The sequence below is a fragment of the Monodon monoceros genome, unplaced genomic scaffold (assembly GCF_005190385.1).
Source record: "Monodon monoceros isolate NGI ecotype Baffin Bay Population unplaced genomic scaffold, NGI_Narwhal_1 Super_Scaffold_14, whole genome shotgun sequence".
NCBI lineage: Eukaryota > Metazoa > Chordata > Mammalia > Artiodactyla > Monodontidae > Monodon > Monodon monoceros.
In genome coordinates, this window is record NW_021703770.1 from 14379883 (window position 1) to 14399486 (window position 19604).

General features: G+C 38.0%; 1 protein-coding gene across 1 annotated transcript in view; it reads left to right on the top strand.

Annotated features, from left to right (window-relative positions):
- Positions 1-19604, top strand: part of ATAD2 (ATPase family AAA domain containing 2) — a 71357-nt gene that overhangs the window by 27248 nt on the left and 24505 nt on the right. Inside the window, exons 8-13 of the mRNA XM_029223012.1 lie at positions 3186-3303; positions 10499-10606; positions 13151-13259; positions 13497-13612; positions 17448-17622; positions 18498-18586. Of these exons, the coding sequence (XP_029078845.1) occupies positions 3186-3303; positions 10499-10606; positions 13151-13259; positions 13497-13612; positions 17448-17622; positions 18498-18586 (715 nt within the window). The remainder of the gene's footprint in view (positions 1-3185; positions 3304-10498; positions 10607-13150; positions 13260-13496; positions 13613-17447; positions 17623-18497; positions 18587-19604) is intronic.

A 19604-nucleotide genomic window follows, 5' to 3' on the forward strand; every position in this document is an offset into this window, starting at 1 on the left:
TTACATTTAAGGTAATTATCAATATGTATGTACCTATTCCCATTTTCTTAATTGTTTTGGGTTCGTTATTGTAGGTCTTTTCCTTCTCTTGTGTTTCTTGCCTAGAGAAGTTCCTTTAGCAGTTGTTGTAGAGCTGGTTTGGTGGTGCTGAACTCTCTCAGCTTTTGCTTGTCTGTAAAGGTTTTAATTTCTCCATCAAATCTGAATGAGATCCTTGCTGGGTAGAGTAATCTTGGTTGCAGGTTTTTCTCCTTCATCACTTTAAATATGTCCTGCCAGTCCCTTCTGGCTTGCAGAGTTTCTGCTGAAAGATCAGCTGTTAACCTTATGGGGATTCCCTTGTGTGTTATTTGTTGTTTTTCCCTTGCTGCTTTTAATATGTTTTCTTTGTATTTAATTTTTGACAGTTGGATTAATATGTGTCTTGGCGTGTTTCTCCTTGGATTTATCCTGTATGGGACTCTCTGTGCTTCCTGGACTTGATTAACTATTTCCTTTCCCATATTAGGGAAGTTTTCAACTATAATCTCTTCAAATATTTTCTCAGTCCCTTTCTTTTTCTCTTCTTCTTCTGGAACCCCTATAATTCGAATGTTGGTGCGTTTAATGTTGTCCCAGAGGTCTCTGAGACTGTCCTCAGTTCTTTTCATTCTTTTTTCTTTATTCTGCTCTGCAGTAGTTATTTCCACTATTTTATCTTCCAGGTCACTTATCCGTTCTTCTGCCTCAGTTATTCTGCTATTGATCCCATCTAGAGTCTTTTTCATTTCATTTATTGTGTTGTTCATCGTTGTTTGTTTCATCTTTAGTTCTTCTAGGTCCTTGTTAAATGTTTCTTGCATTTTGTCTATTCTGTTTCCAAGATTTTGGATCATCTTTACTATCATTATTCTGAATTCTTTTTCAGGTAGACTGCCTATTTCCTCTTCATTTGTTAGGTCTGGTGGGTTTTTATCTTGCTCCTTCATCTGCTGTGTGTTTTTCTGTCTTCTCATTTTGCTTAAGTTACTGTGTTTGGGGTCTCCTTTTTGCAGGCTGCAGGTTCGTAATTCCCGCTGTTTTTGGTGTCTGTCCCCAGTGGCTAAGGTTGGTTCAGTGGGTTGTGTAGTCTTCCTGGTGGAGGGGACTAGTGCCTGTGTTCTGGTGGATGAGGCTGGATCTTGTCTTTCTGGTGGGCAGGTCCACGTCTGGTGGTGTGTTTTGGGGTGTCTGTGGACTTATTATGATTTTAGGCAGCCTCTCTGCTAACGGGTGGGGTTGTGTTCCTGTCTTGCTAGTTGTTTGGCATAGGATATCCAACACTGTACCTTGCTGGTCGTTGAGTGAAGCTGGGTGCTGGTGTTGAGATGGAGATCTCTGGGAGATTTTCGCCGTTTGATATTATGTGGAGCTGGGAGGTCTCTTGTGGACCAGTGTCCTGAAGTTGGCTGTCCCACCTCAGAGGCACAGCACTGAGTCCTGGCTGCAGCACCAAGAGCCTTTCATCCACACGGCTCAGAATAAAAGGGAGAAAAAGTAGAAAGAAAGAATTAGTAGAAGTAGAAAGAAAGAAAGAAAGGAGGGAGGGAGGGAGGAAGGAAGGAAGGAGGGAAGGAAGGAAAAAAGAGAGAAAGAAGATAAAGTAAAATAAAGTAAAGTAAGATAAAATATAATAAAGTTATTAAAATAATTATTAAGAGAAAAAAAGAAAAAAAAATTAAAACAACAACAAACGGACGGATAGAACCCTAGGACAAATGGTGGAAGCAAAGCTATACAGACAGAATCTCACATAGAAGCATACACATACACACTCACAAAAAAAGGAAAAGGGGAAAAAAATCATAAATCTTGCTCTTAAAGTCCACCTCGTCAATTTGGGATGAACGTTGTCTATTCATGTATTCCACAGATGCAGGTTACATCAAGTTGATTGTGGAGCTTTAATCCGCTGCTTCTGAGGCTGCTGGGAGAGATTTCCCTTTCTCTTCTTTGTTCTCACATCTCCCAGGGGCTCAGCTTTGGATTTGGCCCCACCTCTGCGTGTAGGTCCCCGGAGGGCGTCTGTTCTTCGCTTAGACAGGATGGGGTCAAAGGAGCCGCTGATTCAGGGGCTCCGGCTCACCCAGGCCGGGGGTGGGGGGAGGGGCACGGAGTGCGGGGCGAGCCTGCGGCGGCAGAGGCCGGCGTGACGTTGCACCAGCCTGAGGCGCGCCGTGCGCGTTCTCCCAGGGGAGTTGTCCCTGGTTACCGGGAACCTGGCAGTGGCGGGCTGCACAGGCTCTCCGGAAGTGGCGTGTGGATAGTGACCTGTGATCGCACAAAGGTTTCTTGGTGACGGCAGCGGCCTTAGCGACTGAGGCCCTTTTAGCCGCGGCTCACGCCCGCCTCTGGAGCTCAATTTAGTAGCACCCTGAATCCCCTCTCCTAGCGAATAAGGATACAAAGAAGGAAGAAAGTCTCTTGCCTCTTCGGCAGGTCCAGACTTTTCCCTGGACTCCCCCCCGGCCAGCCGTGGCACACTAACCCACGGCTGGCTGTGTTCATGCCGCGAACCCCAGTCCTCCCCCGGCGCTCCGGCCCCGCCCGCCCAGGCGGGGGAGCAGACAAGCTTCTCGGGCTGGTGAGTGCCGGTCGGCACCGATCCTCTGTGCGGGAATCTCTCCGCTTTGCCCCCCGCACCCCTGTTACTGGGGGTTTCTTGCCTTTTGGGAGGTCTGAGGTCTTCTGCCAGCGTTCAGTAGGTGTTCTGTAGGAGTTGTTCCACATGTAGATGTATTTCTGGTGTATCTGTGGGGAGAAAGGTGATCTCCGCGTTTTACTCTTCCGCCATCTTCCCAGAAGCCCTGTACTTTATTTTATAAGTTAGTATAAATAGGATCGCTTTTGATTTATGTTAAAGTTGTACCTCAATACATCTGAGCGTATATATGCAAAGCTGATAATCAGCTATTATGCATCAGTATAATCATAATGGTTGTTTATGGCCAGTGTGTGTTTTGGTTAGTTGTTGTCTATGCTACACATATATATTCAACAGCAACGTTGCAGGCGTAAACGATTTAAAACATCAACAGTAAAATATTCTACAGTAGATATGTACTAGTATTTTCATGGAAAGTAGCATCATTGTAAATATTTAGGTGAAGAGCAAAATTGTCTTTATACATATTTATATGTCACATACATATAATTTTTTTTTTTAGAACCTCGTCATCAGAGAAAGCCCAACATATTTTATAGTGGCCCAGCTTCTCCCAAAAGACCAAGATATCGATTATCTTCTGCGGGACCAAGAAGTCCTTATTGTAAACGAATGAACAGGTTTGGTTCTGAAATAGTGACTGATTTATGACAACATAGTTGTCTGTATGTTAAGGTAGGATTGTAGAGTCTTAGGATTAGGTGTATCAGGATAGAATTCTAGAATTGTATATTTGGGAGAGTTAGCTCTATGCCTTTGGTGTTCTAATCCCCACTACCACTGACTAGTTTTTGGTTTTGCTTCCACTGATAGGAATTGTTAACAACTACCATGGTAAGGTAGTTTATTCCATTGTTCCACACTAATAATAGAGAGCTACCTTTGCTTCAGTGTTTACTGTATTCCTGGCTTGGTGTTAAGCATTTTACATAGATTGTTTCATTTAATTTTCACATTAAGTTAGAGTATAGGTTTAGTCTTCTCTTCATATACTGTCCTAGATATATTTTCTTACCATGACAAATTCTAAGTTACATAGCTTCTAGACTTATGACTGTGACCATCCATTTTTGGATATATTTTTCAAATTTGCTCTTCTTACATACTGGGAAACATTAATTTTCTATGACTATTCAAATTATTTGTGGGTTTCTTTTCCTTCCACATCCTAACACTTGTTGCCTGTCTGTCATACTTAAGTCTAAAGAGGTAATTCTTGTTATTTCTTCATTCTCCTGAGTAATAACAGATTTTCTGATGCATTAGAATTTTCTGGGTAATAGTAGCATTATAGTAGTTCATGAATGAGAAAGCTTATAGGTTGAAGCCTAAAAAGGCAGAAAAAAATGACACTCATGTGGGGAATGGTGCTTTTTTCCTAGTATTATTAATGTGCTCAGAAGTAAGACTGAAGTCTTATGAGACTTCAACTATTCGAACAGTTTTTAGAAGCCTCCTCATAGAAGCAGACTATATCTGATCATGTTTTGGCCATGGAAGGCAACACCTCTATAGGTACTGAAAAATTTCTCTCTTCTAGGACAAATATGAACCCAGGGTCTTTTAATTTGATGTTCAGAGTCTCAAAATCACAAGTGTACGGTCTAGATTTCTTGTTTCATCATCCCTTTTCACACAACCAGAGCCCAGAAGCATAGAGAATCAGAAAGACAACCTGTCAGGGCTGCCCAAGATAAACTGCACTTGAAAAGAGGCCAGTCACAACTACTGAAGCCCGCGTGCCTAGAGCCCATGCTCCACAACAGGAGAAGCCACCTCAGTGAGAAGCCTGCGCACTGCAACAAAGAGTAGCCCCCGCTCGCCGCAACTAGAGAAAGCCTGCGCGCAGCAACGAAGACCCAATGTAGCCAAAAATAATAAATAAATTTTTTAATAAATAAATAAATAATAAAATAAAATAGGTAACCAACAAGGACCTGTATAGCACAGGGAACTATACTCAATATCTTGTAATAACCTATAAGGGAAAAGAATCTGAAAAAGAATATATACATATTCTTACATATATATGTATGTATAACTGAATCGTTGTGCTGTACACCTGAAACTAACAGAACATTGTAAATCAACTATACTTCAATAAAAAAAAAAAAGTTAAACACACACACAAAAAAAGAAAAGAGGCCAGGGACTTTTGTGATGGTCCAGTGGGTAAGACTCAGCGCTCCCAGTTCCGGGGGCCCGGGTTCGATAGCCGGTCAGGGAACTAGATCCCACATGCGTGCTGCGATTAAGAAGTCCACGTGCCACAACAAAGATCCTGCGTGCCACAACTAAGACCCAGTGCAGCCAAAATAAGTTAATAAACATTAAAAAAAAAAAAAGGAGGCTATGCTGTCAGTACTTTTCATAGGCCCCATAGGATATTGTTAAAGACCAATATTTTGATAGTGTAATTTAATGATCTTCAGAAAATGAGAGTAAGGTGTAGTGCTCCCTGGAGTCCCCATCAAGCATAGGGCCCAGGGCAGCTGTCTTGGTTGACTGACTCACAAAACAGGCCTATGTTTGATCCCACAGAAGCGAGAGGCTGGCAGTTACTTTGAAATTTAATTTCTTTTCCCATATTTAATGTGTTTATATTTCTGGAATTAACATGCTTGTTGATTGACTTACCTCTGTAATCACCACCTACGATATATCTTGCAGTAGGGAGGAATTTTTTTTGCCTCTTTGGTGCTTGAGTTCCCATATTTGGTTCACAGGGTATACTCTTTCTCTGTGGAGAGTGTCTCATGTCATTGCATAGCTCCTTGTGTACAGGATTTTTTCCCCCTCCTATTATTTAACAAATGTTTGAGTACTACTATGTGCCAAGCACTATGGATATAAAAATGACTTAAGTCAGAATTCCTGCCCTTGGATCTCGGACTAGTAGAGGATTCTGACTCATTTAAACTATGAACCAAGAGGTTTAATCTGTACCCTGAGTCACATTATTTGACTTAATTACCTTGGTGTTGGTTTTGATAATTCCCTTTAGACTTTTTCTTTTTGATAACAACTTTATTGTGATATAATTCACATGCCATATAGTTCGCCCATTTAAAGTATACAATTCAATGGTTTTTATTCACTGAGTTGTGCAACTATCACCACAATTTTGTTTTATTTTTTTAATATTAATTTTATTTATTTATTTATTTTGGCTGCACCAGGTCTTAATTGTGGCACGCGGGATCTTTGTTGCAGCATGTGGAATCTTTTAGTTGCAGCATGTGGACTTCTTAGTTGTGGCATGCAAACTCTTAGTTGCGGCATGCATGTGGGATCTAGTTCCCCTACTAGGGATCAAACCTGGGCCCCTTGCATTGGGAGAGTGGAATCTTACCCACTGGACCACCAGGGAAATCCCAACCACCACAATTTTAGAACATTTTTCTTGCCTCAAAAAGTAACCCTGGGGACTTCCTTGGTGGTCCAGTGGTTAAGACTCAGCTCTCCCAATGTAAGGGGCACAGGTTCCATCCCTGACCAGGGAACTGAGATCCCGTACATGCATGGTGTGATCAAAAAAAAGAAAAAAGAAATGTAACCCTGTACTCTTGAGTTATCACTCGCCAATGCTTCCAGCCCTAACCTACCACTGTTCTACTTTCTGTCCGTATAGATTCTGGGTATTTCATATAAGTGGAATTCTTTGTGACTGGCTTCTTTTGCTTGGTATAACATTTTCAAGGTTCATCCGCATTGTAGGATGTATTAGTACTTCATTCCTTTTTATTGCCAAATAAGATTCCATTGTATAAATATACTATACTTCATTTATCCCTTTATTTGTTGATGGACATTTGGGTTGATTCTACTTTTTGGCTATTATGAGTAATGCTATTATGAACATTCATGTACAACTTTTTGTGTGAACAAATGTTTTCATTTCTCTTGGGTATATACCTAAAAGTGGAATTGCTAGATCAAATGCTAACTATATTTAATGTTTTGAGGAATTGCCAGATTGTTTTTCCAAAATGGCTGCTGCACTTTACATTTCCACAAGCAATGTACTAGAGTTCCAATTTCTCTACACCTTTACTAACACTTGTTATTACCTGATCTTTTGAATGTAGCCCTTTAAACCTTTTTTTTTTTTTCAATTTCTTCACCATGGTGGAGTTAACATCTCATTCCTTCTAACAACTTTAATGGTAGTCATTTGGCTTATTAGTCTTTTTACTTTTTCTTGAAGAGACCAGCTTCTGTTTATCATTTATATCCTACTTAGGCAGGGAAAGAAAGCACACATCCAAAGAGTTGTTTGAACATTGCTCTTAGTGAAACTTGCAGCCACAATGTAGGATTTTTGAAGGGTCTTTGGCGTACTTACATAGCAGAACTTCAGAAATGCTGCCTTTAAGTAGGATTTTCTTTCTTCCTTGTGATTGCTAACCTCTAGTCATCTAAGGTTTACTCTTTAGCTTCAGTTTGGAGTTTCTGGAACAAGCCTAGCCCCTTTAAACAAGAAGGTAACATAAATAGCACAATTGCTTCACCGGTATTACAAAGTACACGTTACTGGTTGTCAAGGAACTAGAACTGGCAACTCTAGACACTCTGGTTAGGTTCAAAGTGCTGGTTCAGTGCTGTCTGTGCCAAATTTTTCAAAAGTTATTAGTAAAATGGAAAAAGGAAAAAGTGAATGTGGGTATATGTATTTAGAATTTTTTTTAAAAACTGAAATAATGGCCTTTTTACAGTGTAATTTTGAAGAACTAGGACTGCCTAGGTTGTGAGTTCAGCTCTACCACTTATTAATGACCTTTTCCAAGTTATTTATCCTCTTCATGCTTTAGTTTTTTGATCTGTAGAATGGAGACAGTAGCACCTATCTCATAGTATTGTGCAAATTAGGTGAGTTAATACCTATAAAATGTTTAAAATAGTATCTGGCACATGTTAAGTTCTGTATGCGTTTGTAACTATAATGTTCAAAAATAATCCCTACTTTGCACATCAGATGTTGGAAACTTTCTCAGTCCACAAGGTTTTGTTGTTTGCTTATAACTTTATTGGTTTATGAAATAAACAACTGGAGATCATCAATGTGGTAGTGTACAGAAGGTGGATTTTTTTTTAAATAGACAAAGGTTTTGAATTATACAGAATTGACTAATTTTGATATTTTAAGCAAGTGCTTTAAACTATGAGCCACGTTGGCCCCGACTGTATAATGAGCCTACTAATATGTACTTGTCCAGTTTTAATTAAGTTTGATAATATGTCAACCACCTGGTACAAGAAACACTTAGTAAATGTTAGTCCTTTTTATTAATTGTTAGTCTTAATTATGTGAATACCTACTGAATTCACACACAATTATGTATATTACATAATTATAAGTAAGATTCTATTATAATATTAATGATAGTATTAAATAAGTTAGTCTTGCATATAAAACTGCAGACTTGTACTCGGTAGTTTTACAGGCAGATCACAAATATGATCTTTGGACGTGTTTGAATGGGTAGATGGTGAAGGATTAATTTCTCACTTATATCTGTTTCCACAACCCCTTATCAAAACCCTGGGGCTGCTTTATATTTCAGAATTCAGATTTGGGGGAGCGATTTACAAAGAAAACATACAACATATATAATGGGCAATATTAACATTTGTAGGTGTGTCTGGGCCAGCACTGTATAATCAGATATATTAATTTTATAGTAAAATGTATGAATAACCATAGTAAGCAGGACAAATAGAGATTTTGAATTGCCTTTATGACATTTCAGGTCATGTTTTGCTGCTAAGTGAATAATGGAAAAAGTTGCTTTCAGAGGTTTTTTTTAGGTATAAGATTCTGGACCTCAATTTTTCAGATAATAGATTGTGAACCTTTTATATTTTTGGACATACCTACTTAACTATGATCGTACTCTGACTCAGGAAATGCTCTAGACCCTGAGCCAATAGAATGATTAAAGGTTTTCCCAGCCAGATTCTGTTTTTATTCTGTGGGTCTTTGCAACTGTCCAAAGGCAGAAGTGATTTTAAAACTTTTTGAGTATTTGCAGCACTCAGCATTGTATTTTTGTTTTGAATTTTATTTATTTTTTTATACAGCAGGTTCTTATTAGTTTCTATTTTATACATATTAGTGTATATATGTCAATCCCAATCTCCCAATTCATCCCACCACCACCACCCCACCCGCCATTTTCCCCCCTTGATGTCCATAAGTTTGTTCCCTACACCTGTGTCTCTATTTCTGACTTGCAAACAGGTTCATCTGTACCATTTTTCTAGATTCCACATATATCAGCATCGTATTCAATACTACCAACCAGCCTACGATTTTGATTATTTTTATCTTTTTTTTTTTTTTTTTTTTTTGCGGTACGCGGGCCTCTCACTATTGCGGCCTCTCCCGTTGCGGGGCACAGGCTCCGGACGTGCAGGCTCAGCGGCCATGGCTCACGGGCCCAGCCGCTCTGCGGCATGTGGGATCTTCCCGGACCGGGGCACGAACCCGTGTCCCCTGCATCGGCAGGCGGAGTCTCAACCACTGCACCACCAGGGAAGCCCTATTTTTATCTTTTTTTTTCAAATTAACTTATTTTTGGCTGTGTTGGGTCTTCGTTGCTGCACACGGGCTTGCTCTAGTTGTGGTGAGTGGGGGCTACTCCTCGTTGCGGTGCGTGGGCTTCTCATTGCGGTGGCTTCTCTTGTTCCGGATCACAGGCTCTAGGCGCGTGGGCTTCAGGGGTTGTGGCTCGCGGACTCTAGAGCGCAGGCTCAGTAGTTGTGGCGCAGAGGCTTAGTTGCTTCACGGCATGTGGGATCTTCCTGGACCAGGGCTCGAACCCGTGTCCCCTGCATTGGCAGGCGGATTCTTTTTTTTTTTAATTAATTTATTTATTTTATTTTTGGCTGTGTTGGGTCTTCATTTCTGTGCGAGGGCTTTCTCTAGTTGTGGCAAGCGGGGGCCTCTCACTATCATGGCCTCTCGTCGCGGAGCACAGGCTCCAGACGCGCAGGCTCAGTAGCTGTGGCTCACGGGCCTAGTTGCTCCGTGGCATGTGGGACCTTCCCAGACCAGGGCTCGAACCCGTGTCCCCTGCATTAGCAGGCAGGTTCTCAACCACTGCACCACCAGGGAAGCCCCCTGGCAGGCGGATTCTTAACCACTGTGCCACCAGGGAAGTCTTTTTTTTTTTTTTTTAAAGTGGGAAAATTGAGGCTTATATGGGTTGAGTTAACTCATCCACATTTACACAACTGTTAAATGGCAGGTGTGAATTTAGAGTTGAGGATATACTATAGATAAAAGACCATCTCATTTCTCACAGTTTGTTAGCATTTTTTAACCCTTCTTGATCCCCTTTGGTTTACATAAAATTCTCTTGTTCTCCTTTTAAGGTTGTTTGACATTTCAAAATAGGTGATTCCCTTCCAAGTGTAAATTATATGTAGTATAATGTTGAAAATACTTTCTAAAATTACAGTCACAAAGATTCTAAAACCCTCTTTATCCCGCCTTTCTCTTTGAGGGTAACTGATTTATATCAAGACTAAGAATGAGAAGTCACCCTGCCTGGACCATGTTTTGTCTTAATGAACGTTTGATTGTCAGCTCTACCACAGCCTCCTATCTTTTTTTCCCTTTTCAGTTGTCTAAGTCTTTTATTCCCTTCAAAAGATTCAACCAACAAAGCTTACTTCATTGATTCAGCAAATGTATTAATTTTATGATAAACATTTTTGGATTATTAGGTATTTCTAATGTTTGCATCCCGTAAGATGCCCTCTTTCTCCTGCCTTCCTCCATCATGATTTCAGTTTTCCTCTTTACTTTAGGCGAAGGCATGCAATCCACAGTAGCGACTCTACTTCATCGTCCTCTTCTGAAGATGAACAACACTTTGAGAGGCGAAGAAAAAGGAGCCGCAGTAGACCTATCAACAGGTTAGTGCATGTTGATTCCTTTAAAGCTACCAGCTTTTTTTTTTTTAAGTGGAAAGAAAGATGAATAATTTGGGAATAGGTGCAGCTTGGCTGAATTAAAAAATTATATGCCAGGTTAATATATAAACCAGGATGCCATATTGTTTGAAATATCTGCTGTTGAAACTAATAACAGGTTAGAACGTATGTTTTCTTGTAAAACCAAAATGGTGCTTGGTAAGCACTGACTTGAGGAAATAACTATTTTTTTTCATTGAAAATATATTTTTTCCATGTATAATGATAATAAATTCTTATTGTAGAACTCTTACGGAAAATTGAAAGGTTAACTCATTTCACAACTCCTCGTAGTGTAAGTTCACATGTAATAAATCAACTCATTTGATTTTCACAATAATTATAGAAACGGCAAGGATTATTCCCATTTTACAAACATGGGTGGGTAAATGAAAAATGCAGTGCCTGGATTCTAATATAATATTCTTAGGGTAGAAGACAATGCTTGTTAAAGCAATTGGGTCATAATAATTGAAGGGGCATGCAAATCAGTCATTCTTTTTATCCTAAGTTCTACGCTTTTTTTTTTTTTATCATGTTAGCTCTGCCCCATTCAATATGGTGGCTGCTAGCCACATGCGGCTATTGAGCACTTCAAATGTAGCTCATCTGAATTGAGATATACTATCAGTTTTTGTAAAAAATGCACTCTTGGATTTCAAAGACTTAGTACAAAAAAGAGAATGTAAAATACCTTATTTATTTATTTTTGGCTGCCTTGGGTCTTGGTTGCTGTGCGTGGGCTTTCTCTAGTTGCGGTGAGTGGGGGCTACTCTTCGTTGTGGTGCGTGAGCTTCTCATTGCGGTGGCTTCTCTTGTTGCGGAGCACGGGCTCTAGGCCCGTGGGCTTCAGTAGTTGTGGCACGCAGGCTCAGTAGTTGTGGCTCACGGACTCTAGAGCGCAGGCTCAGTAGTTGTGGCGCACAGGCTTAGTTGCTCTGCAGCATGTGGCATCCTTCCGGACCAGGGCTCAAACCCGTGTCCTCTGCATTGGCAGGCGGATTCTTAACCACTGCACCACCAGGGAAGTCCAATACCTTAATTTTTTAAATATTGATTTTGCATGATGAAATGATAATATTTTGGATATATTGGGATATATAAAATACATTATTAAGATTAATTTTACTCTGTTTAGTGTGGTTAATAGAAAATTTTAAATTACATTTTTGGCTTGCATTTCGTATCTATTGGACAGCAATGAGATCATTCAAAAGTTATGTACTTTGCCTTCATTTCATAAAAATGTGCATCTAACCTTATGGCTTTTTTTTTTTTTAATTTATTTGGTTGCCCTGGGTCTTAGCTGTGGCAGGTGGGCTGCTTAGTTGTGGCTCCCCGGCTCCTTAGTTGCAGCACGTTGGCCCCATAGTTGCGGCTCCAGGGCTCCTTAGTTGTGGCTCACGGGCTCCTTAGTTGTGACATGCAAACTCTTAGTTGCGGCATGCACGTGGGTGTGGGATCGGACCCAGGCCCCCTGCATTGGGAGCACGGAGTCCCATCCACTGCGCCACCAGGGCAGTCCCAATCCTATGGTTTTTATTATTATGCAGTTCTATTAAGAATTGTTTAAGAAATATCTTTTTAAAAGCCACAGCTGAAAACTTTTCCATCTTAGACTTTACAGTATAAATTCCTTGTGGAGTTTGAGACTAGCAAGAATTGTCACTTGGGGTGAGCATGGTGTGCTTTTACTTGTGTTCAGTTGGAGCAGGCATTTTTTGCTTAGGCATTCTGCTACAAGTATCTTAACTTTTAACATAAGTGTTTTCATTCTTCCAGCTATAAAACAAGCAGGTTTTTCTAGGTATATTTTTTGTAACCTACCATAACTGTTTCTGAAAGTAATTAGGAAAGTAGTGATTCATTCTTGCTTGAAAGGATTGATATGGATCCAGGTGCTGGTAGACTGAGTATTTTGCTGAGAGGTATAGTAGCAGAGTTGTTGCAGATCTGGAGACATGCTGCTTGTATGTGATTCCTAGATTTGCCACTTCCTAGTTGCGTGATCTTGGACATTCCAGTTAACCTTTCTGTGCCTCGGTTTTCTTTTAAAATTGGGGAAATAATAATACCTACTTCATAAGAATATTGTGAGGATTTAATGAATTTATACATGTAAATCACCTAAACTAAAACAGTGTTTGGCAAATGGTAAACTCTCTGTAGGTCAGACAAGATTATTATAATGTATATTGATACTTTCTGAATTCTCAACCATGAATTACTTTATGTTGCTGTGGTATCTTGAAAACTGGTGTTTTCATTTGATTGTATATCTTTAATAATAAAGGTTCAGATATAAATATTTCTAACACTTAAGTTCTCAACCTCTAAAGAAAATGAGGAACTTGAAACACATAATCTCATGATTTCCCCATTTGAAATTTTTTAAATTCTTAAGAAAAATGTATATATTCTAACATGGAATTTGGGGAAGGAAAGGGGGTTGATGAATGGGTTTTTTTTTAAATCTTTTTAAAATAGGTGCCTTCCACTAAATTTTCGGAAAGATGAATTAAAAGGAACTTATAAAGATGGAATGAAAATTGGAGGAAGCCTTGCTGATGTTGATCTAATGCAACTAGATTCTTCAGTAAGTACAGTCTGAAATGTTATTTTTTGCTTCAGTTCAAAGTTAAAAAAGAAATCAATTGTTTTATCAGAAATTTTAATCTTTATAGATTCTTTTCTTTCTTCTTTTAATCTTTAGGCCACAACTAAGATCCTGTTACTCAGTTGACTGTGTGTGGCTTGGGTAGTTTGGGAATGGAGTAAGATTTTAATTTTGATTCCAAATTTAAGAATGTCAATGTTTCCCTTCCGTTACCAGGTGCGATTTGATAGTGTTGGTGGCTTGTCTAATCATATTGCAGCTCTAAAAGAGATGGTGGTGTTTCCACTACTTTATCCAGAAGTCTTTGAAAAATTCAAAATTCAACCTCCAAGGTAATTTAATTATACATTTTATTTTAGCCAAAATCTGAGCTATGCTATGTCCAGAAAGATAATGCTTCTCTGTTGAAAATTTTCAGGCCTACAGTAATTTGTTATACTTGCCCTGCAACATCCTGGGTGTTTCGAATATTTTACTTTCTTAATGTTTAACATGAAAAATGGTTTCAAAATTGATTCTCCATTAAAAAAAAATGGTTTTCCATGGCTTTTCATACATTTAGTAGAATTCCTCTCATACATACTCTTTACTTTTTTTCTTTCAGTTTTTTGATTTAGTTTTGGATTTATGTCAAAGTAATACATGTATGTAATTTTTAATATATTCTTTATTTTATAATGAAGTATAGTTGATTATATGTACATAATTTTAAAAGTTAAATAGTACTATAAGTTTTACAAAGAAAAAATGGTAGTAGTCCCTTCTGTTTTTTCTATTTTAGACATAATATATAGACTTCCTGTGAACAATGACTATTTGACTCTTACTTTCCCCACCCTCCACATATACACATTTTTCCCCCTTCCATATTTCCAGTAGTTTATTTATATATAGATAAACTTGATTTTCACTGTTTGCTTTATGACTATGTAAATATTTCTTGCAGTTTAGCCATGTATTATATAACTTCATTTCCTCTTTTATATCTCTCCTCTCCCCACCATAAAACTCCTAGAGGAAAACATAGGCAGAACACTCTTTAACATAAATCATAGCAATATTTTTTTGGATCTGTTTCCTAAAACAAAGGAAATAAAAGCAAAATAAACAAATGAGACCTAGTTATATTAAAAGCTTTTGCACAGCAAAGGAAACCATTGACAAAACACAAAGACAACATATGGGAGAAAATATTTGCAAATTATATGACTGACTGATAAGGGGTAAATATCCAACGTATATAAACAGCTCATATAACTCAACATTAAAAAACAAACAACCTGATTAAAAAATGGGCAAAAGAACTGAATAGATGTTTTTCCAAAGGGGACATGCAGATGGCCAACAGGCAGTTGAAAAGATGCTCAGCATCATTAATCATCAGGGAAATGCAAATCAAAACCACAATGAGATATCACCTCACACCTGTCAGAATGGCTGTTATCAAAAAGCACACAAATACGGCTTCCCTGGTGGCACAGTGGTTAAGAATCCACCTGCCAATGCAGGAGACATGGGTTCAAGCCCTGGTCCAGGAAGATTCCACATGCCATGGAGCAACTAAGCCCGTGCACCACAAGTACTGACCCTGCACTCTAGAGCCCACAAGTCACAACTACCGAAGCCCATGCGCCTAGAGCCTGTACTCCGCAACAAGAGAAGCCACCGCAATGAGAAGCCCACACAGCGCAACTAGCCCCCGCTCGCCACAGCTAGAGAAAGCCTGCATGCAGCAACAAAGACCCAACACAGCCATAAATAAATAATTTTATTTATTTAAAAAAGAACACAAATAACAAATGTGGGGAAAATGTGTAGAAAAGGGAACCCTCATACGTTGTTGGTGGGAGTGTAAATTGGTGCACTACTGTGGAAAACAGTATGGAGGTTTCTCAAAAAACTAAAGATAGAACTACCACCATATGCCCCAGTAATTCCACTCCTGGGTATATATCCGAAAAAAACAAAAACACTAATTCAAAAAGACACATGCAACCCAATGTTCATAGCAGCATTATTTACAGTTGCCAAGTTACGGAAGCAACCTAAGTGTCCATCAGCAGATGAATGGATAAAGAAGATGTGGTATGTATATACTCAATGGAATACTACTCAGCCATAGAAAAAGAATGAAATTTTGCCATTTGCAGCAACACTGATGGACTTGGAGGGCATTATGCTGAGTGAAATAAGTCAGACAGAGGAAGGCAGATACTGTATGATATCACTTATATGTGGAATACGAAAGTACAATAAACTAGTGAATATAAGAAAAAAGAAGCAGACTCACAGATATGGAGGACAAACTAATGCTTACCAGTGGGGAGAGGGAATTGGGGAGGGGCAATATAGGGGTAGGGGATTAAGAGGTACAAACTATTAGGTATAAAATAAGCTACAAGGATATATTGTACAACATAGGGAATAGAGCACGTATTTTCTAATTACTATAAATGGAATATAACCTTTAAAAATTGTGAATTACTATATTGTATGCCTGTAACTTAGTTAATATTTTATATCCACTATACTTGAATTTTAAAAATTAAAGTAAAAAAATTCAGCAACAGATTCCTTCAATTTTTTGTCTTCATTTCCCCTTCCTTACATTTCCCCTTTCTTACATTTCTGCTCATAAAAAATCAATATATGACTATGTTAAACTATTTTCATATGGTATGTTCTCTTTCCATTTTAATGGCTGAATAATATTCCATTTTTTGGATGTATCACATTTTATTTAATTGATTCTGCTATTTCTGGCTATTTTGTTTTCTCCTGTTTTCATTATCACAGATGTCAATATCATGAACATCTCATTGCTTCCTCTTTATGGGAATCATTAAGTTTTTTCTTTAAGATACCATCTCACAAATAAGATTACTGTGAGATATATTTTAAAATATATATATATATATATATTTTTTTTTTTTTTTTTTTTTTTGCGGTATGCGGGCCTCTCACCACTGTGGCCTCTCCTGCTGCAGAGCAGAGGCTCCGGACGCGCAGGCTCAGCGGCCATGGCTCACGGGCCCAGCTGCCCCGCGGCATGTGGGATCCTCCCGGACCGGGGCACGAACCCACGTCCCTTGCATAGGCAGGCGGACTCTCAACCACTGCGCCACCAGGGAAGCCCAAAAATAGATATATTTTTAAAAATCTGTTTCTGTCTTGACTTTTGTACATTGAAATCACTGGTTTATTTCACTTGTCTGATTGTTTTCTTAACAATTGCTTTGTTTTTTTACCATCTGCATTTGATTATGTTCGTTTCTTATTATTTTTTATTTCTTTTGGCTGCGATGCGCGGCTTGTGGGATACTAGTTCCCTGACCAGGGATTGAACCCGTGCCCTGGTAGTGCAAGCACCAAGTCCTAAACACTGGACTGCCAGGGAATTCCCTTATTTTTCTTTTATTTTTTTCTTGACTTTGAATAGATTTTATCCATCACTTGTGATTTTTTTTTTTTTTTGCCATTCTTATTTTGTCATTTCTGTTTTTCTGAGATCTTCCTTAACTTTTCTTTTCAAGAGCAGTTATTTGATGATCATTTCTAGTAAGATTATGAATATAACCCATTTTCTCAGAATTCTGTCCTGAGAACAATGAATAACTTTGGAAATATGTGAAAAAGCTGTACATTACCCTATGACAGTGCAGTGATGTCACCAAAAATTATCTTGAATTCTTTGTGTTGTCCTAGTCCCCGTCACCCAGCCACTACTTCAAGTTCTCTCTTCTTTTATCTTATTTTCTCTTATGTCCATTCCCACTATTTTCTTGCAAAACTTTTGCTGTTATGTTACTGGTGCTCAGACCAAAGATTATACGTGAAATCTGCTATTCTTTCCCCTGATACGTTATAAAATTAAACAGTCAGGTCTTTTCAATCATAACTTTTATGCAAGATAAGATAATATGATGAGCATGATGAATGAATGAAACAAAATATGTTTCACATAAAGGGTTTTATTTAGTTTCAATATTAATTTTATAGTATGAATATTAATTCCTAGGTTTTAAGTTGTGCTTTGTGGATTGAAATGATATTTCACTTGTCTTAATTACATTCTTATTCATTAAATGTATTCATGAAATTGGTTTCTAAGTTTTTGTTTGGTCTGTTTTTCAGTATAGTACTAAAATAATACTTATTCTTTTACAGGGGTTGTTTGTTTTATGGTCCACCTGGAACTGGAAAAACTCTGGTTGCTAGAGCACTTGCCAATGAATGCAGTCAAGGGGATAAAAGAGTAGCATTTTTCATGAGGAAAGGTGCTGATGGTCTGAGTAAGTGGGTAGGAGAATCTGAAAGACAGCTGCGATTGCTATTTGATCAGGTATGATATTCAAATTTACCTATATAGATCTGTAATCAGTGTAGATTAAGTATAAGGATTGGATAAACCTTGCATTTAATCACTTTTCATAGAAATAAACTCATAATAATTATACCACATATATACTCTTCCTAGATTATTTTCCTTTGTCATGTCATGATTACACCGACGTATGATGAACAGTTTTATAGTAAAAAGAGGAAGGAATAATTGGGTCTAAGTTCTCTGGAGTCTTAGGTCTCATATCTAAAGACTAGAGACAGAGTGGTAGTCTCACACTTAAAAGAGATGACAGTAGTGAGTTATGTTTCAGTATACGAGCTGAAGATTAGCTCTGCCCTAGAGTGGCTTTCAGTTTCATATCCCAATTGTATTGACAGTAAGTTGTGAGATAATAGCATTCTTAGCTACTGAGGCATATTGTTGCAAATGCTTTTACATCTCTTTGTAGAATTCACTGAGGTTTCTTTGTTTTAACTTTACTGAAATAGATTTTAAACTATGGCATCTTATTAAATGTTTTTTTCCTCCTGACATGGAGGAAAGCTATGTCACTGTCTTCTATTCTATGTCTTGTTTCGACAGTTGGTCTTCAGTAGATATTTTTTGTGTCCCAATAATTGTAGCTGTATGAAATCTGAGGGATATAACCAGTGGAGTATATTGAATGTTTCCAGCTGAAAATGCAAATAAGCTTAAATTGTATGCTGTTATAATTTATTATGTCTGAATCCTTAAAACATAGTTCTTGAGTTTATATTTTTAAAAACTTCTTCTAAGCAAATAGGAATGAAAATGAATTAAAATGCTTTATATTAAGTCTATGTATTTGAAGTTTTTCATGATAACATGCAATCACTGGACTTGCTTCCTAGGCCTATCAGATGCGCCCATCAATTATTTTCTTTGATGAAATCGATGGTCTGGCTCCAGTACGATCAAGCAGGCAAGATCAAATTCACAGGTAAAACTTGCTTGATGGTACTTCTGCCTTTCTTCCTATATTCTGAGCAGTATTGATATTGCATGAGGGATAGAATGTTAGATGGTGAAAGAAAGTTTATAAACCAGTGTTGTTTGGTAGTAGAAACCAATGTGTAGTACAGAAGAAAAAGAAAAAGTGAACCTGTTCTAAAGGGTAAGGTGTTCTCAAGCACAGTATTGGTTATAGATTTAACTTATGATACAGACTTAAATGCCCATTGGCCAGTGAGGTAAGGCAAATAAAATGAGTGAGGCAGGCCAGTGATAAGGGTGGGTCTGGGAAATGTGGCTGAGTGTCCAATCATGAAGAGCGTGGCCAATTGTTTTTAGCTCCAGCCTATTACTGAAGTGCAAAAGCTGACTCAGACTTGAAAAATAAATTTTCTTTCCTAAATTTTATATTCAGATTTTTGCGTTAAATATCTTTTAGATGTTGCCAACTAATTCAGATGCTTTTTTTTTTTTTCCCCTAGTACTAGCCCAACTTCCTGATTTTCAGAATGGGAAAGTTGCATCTACCCTGTGATAATTGCTTACCCAAGGGAGCAGTTTTCACTAGTACCACTGACTCAACCTGAATCTAAATTCATTTTAGTCCTAGTTCATCTTCAGTTTTTCACAGCTTCTTTTTAAATGTAATTATTTAATTAATTTGGGATACCCAAAAGCAAATGTTTGCATGCTTTCATTATGCCAGTATTGTTTTTCATTGTAGATAATATAAAAGAGAAACGAGACATAAAATTATGAGTGATAGGTAGGTTTTGGCTTTTCTAACACCTAACAACATTTACTATATTCTGGTCCTCTTCTTTGACTTGATACTATAAAATTTTATTTGTTCTGAGTAAATTAAAATGTTTACTCCTATATGGTAAAAATAGTTGTGTGTGCACATACCCTACCAATAATCATACACACTTTTTATATATATGACACATTTCATTACCAGCCATACTGTATTCATTGTGTTGATAGGGAAAAATATATTTAACAAT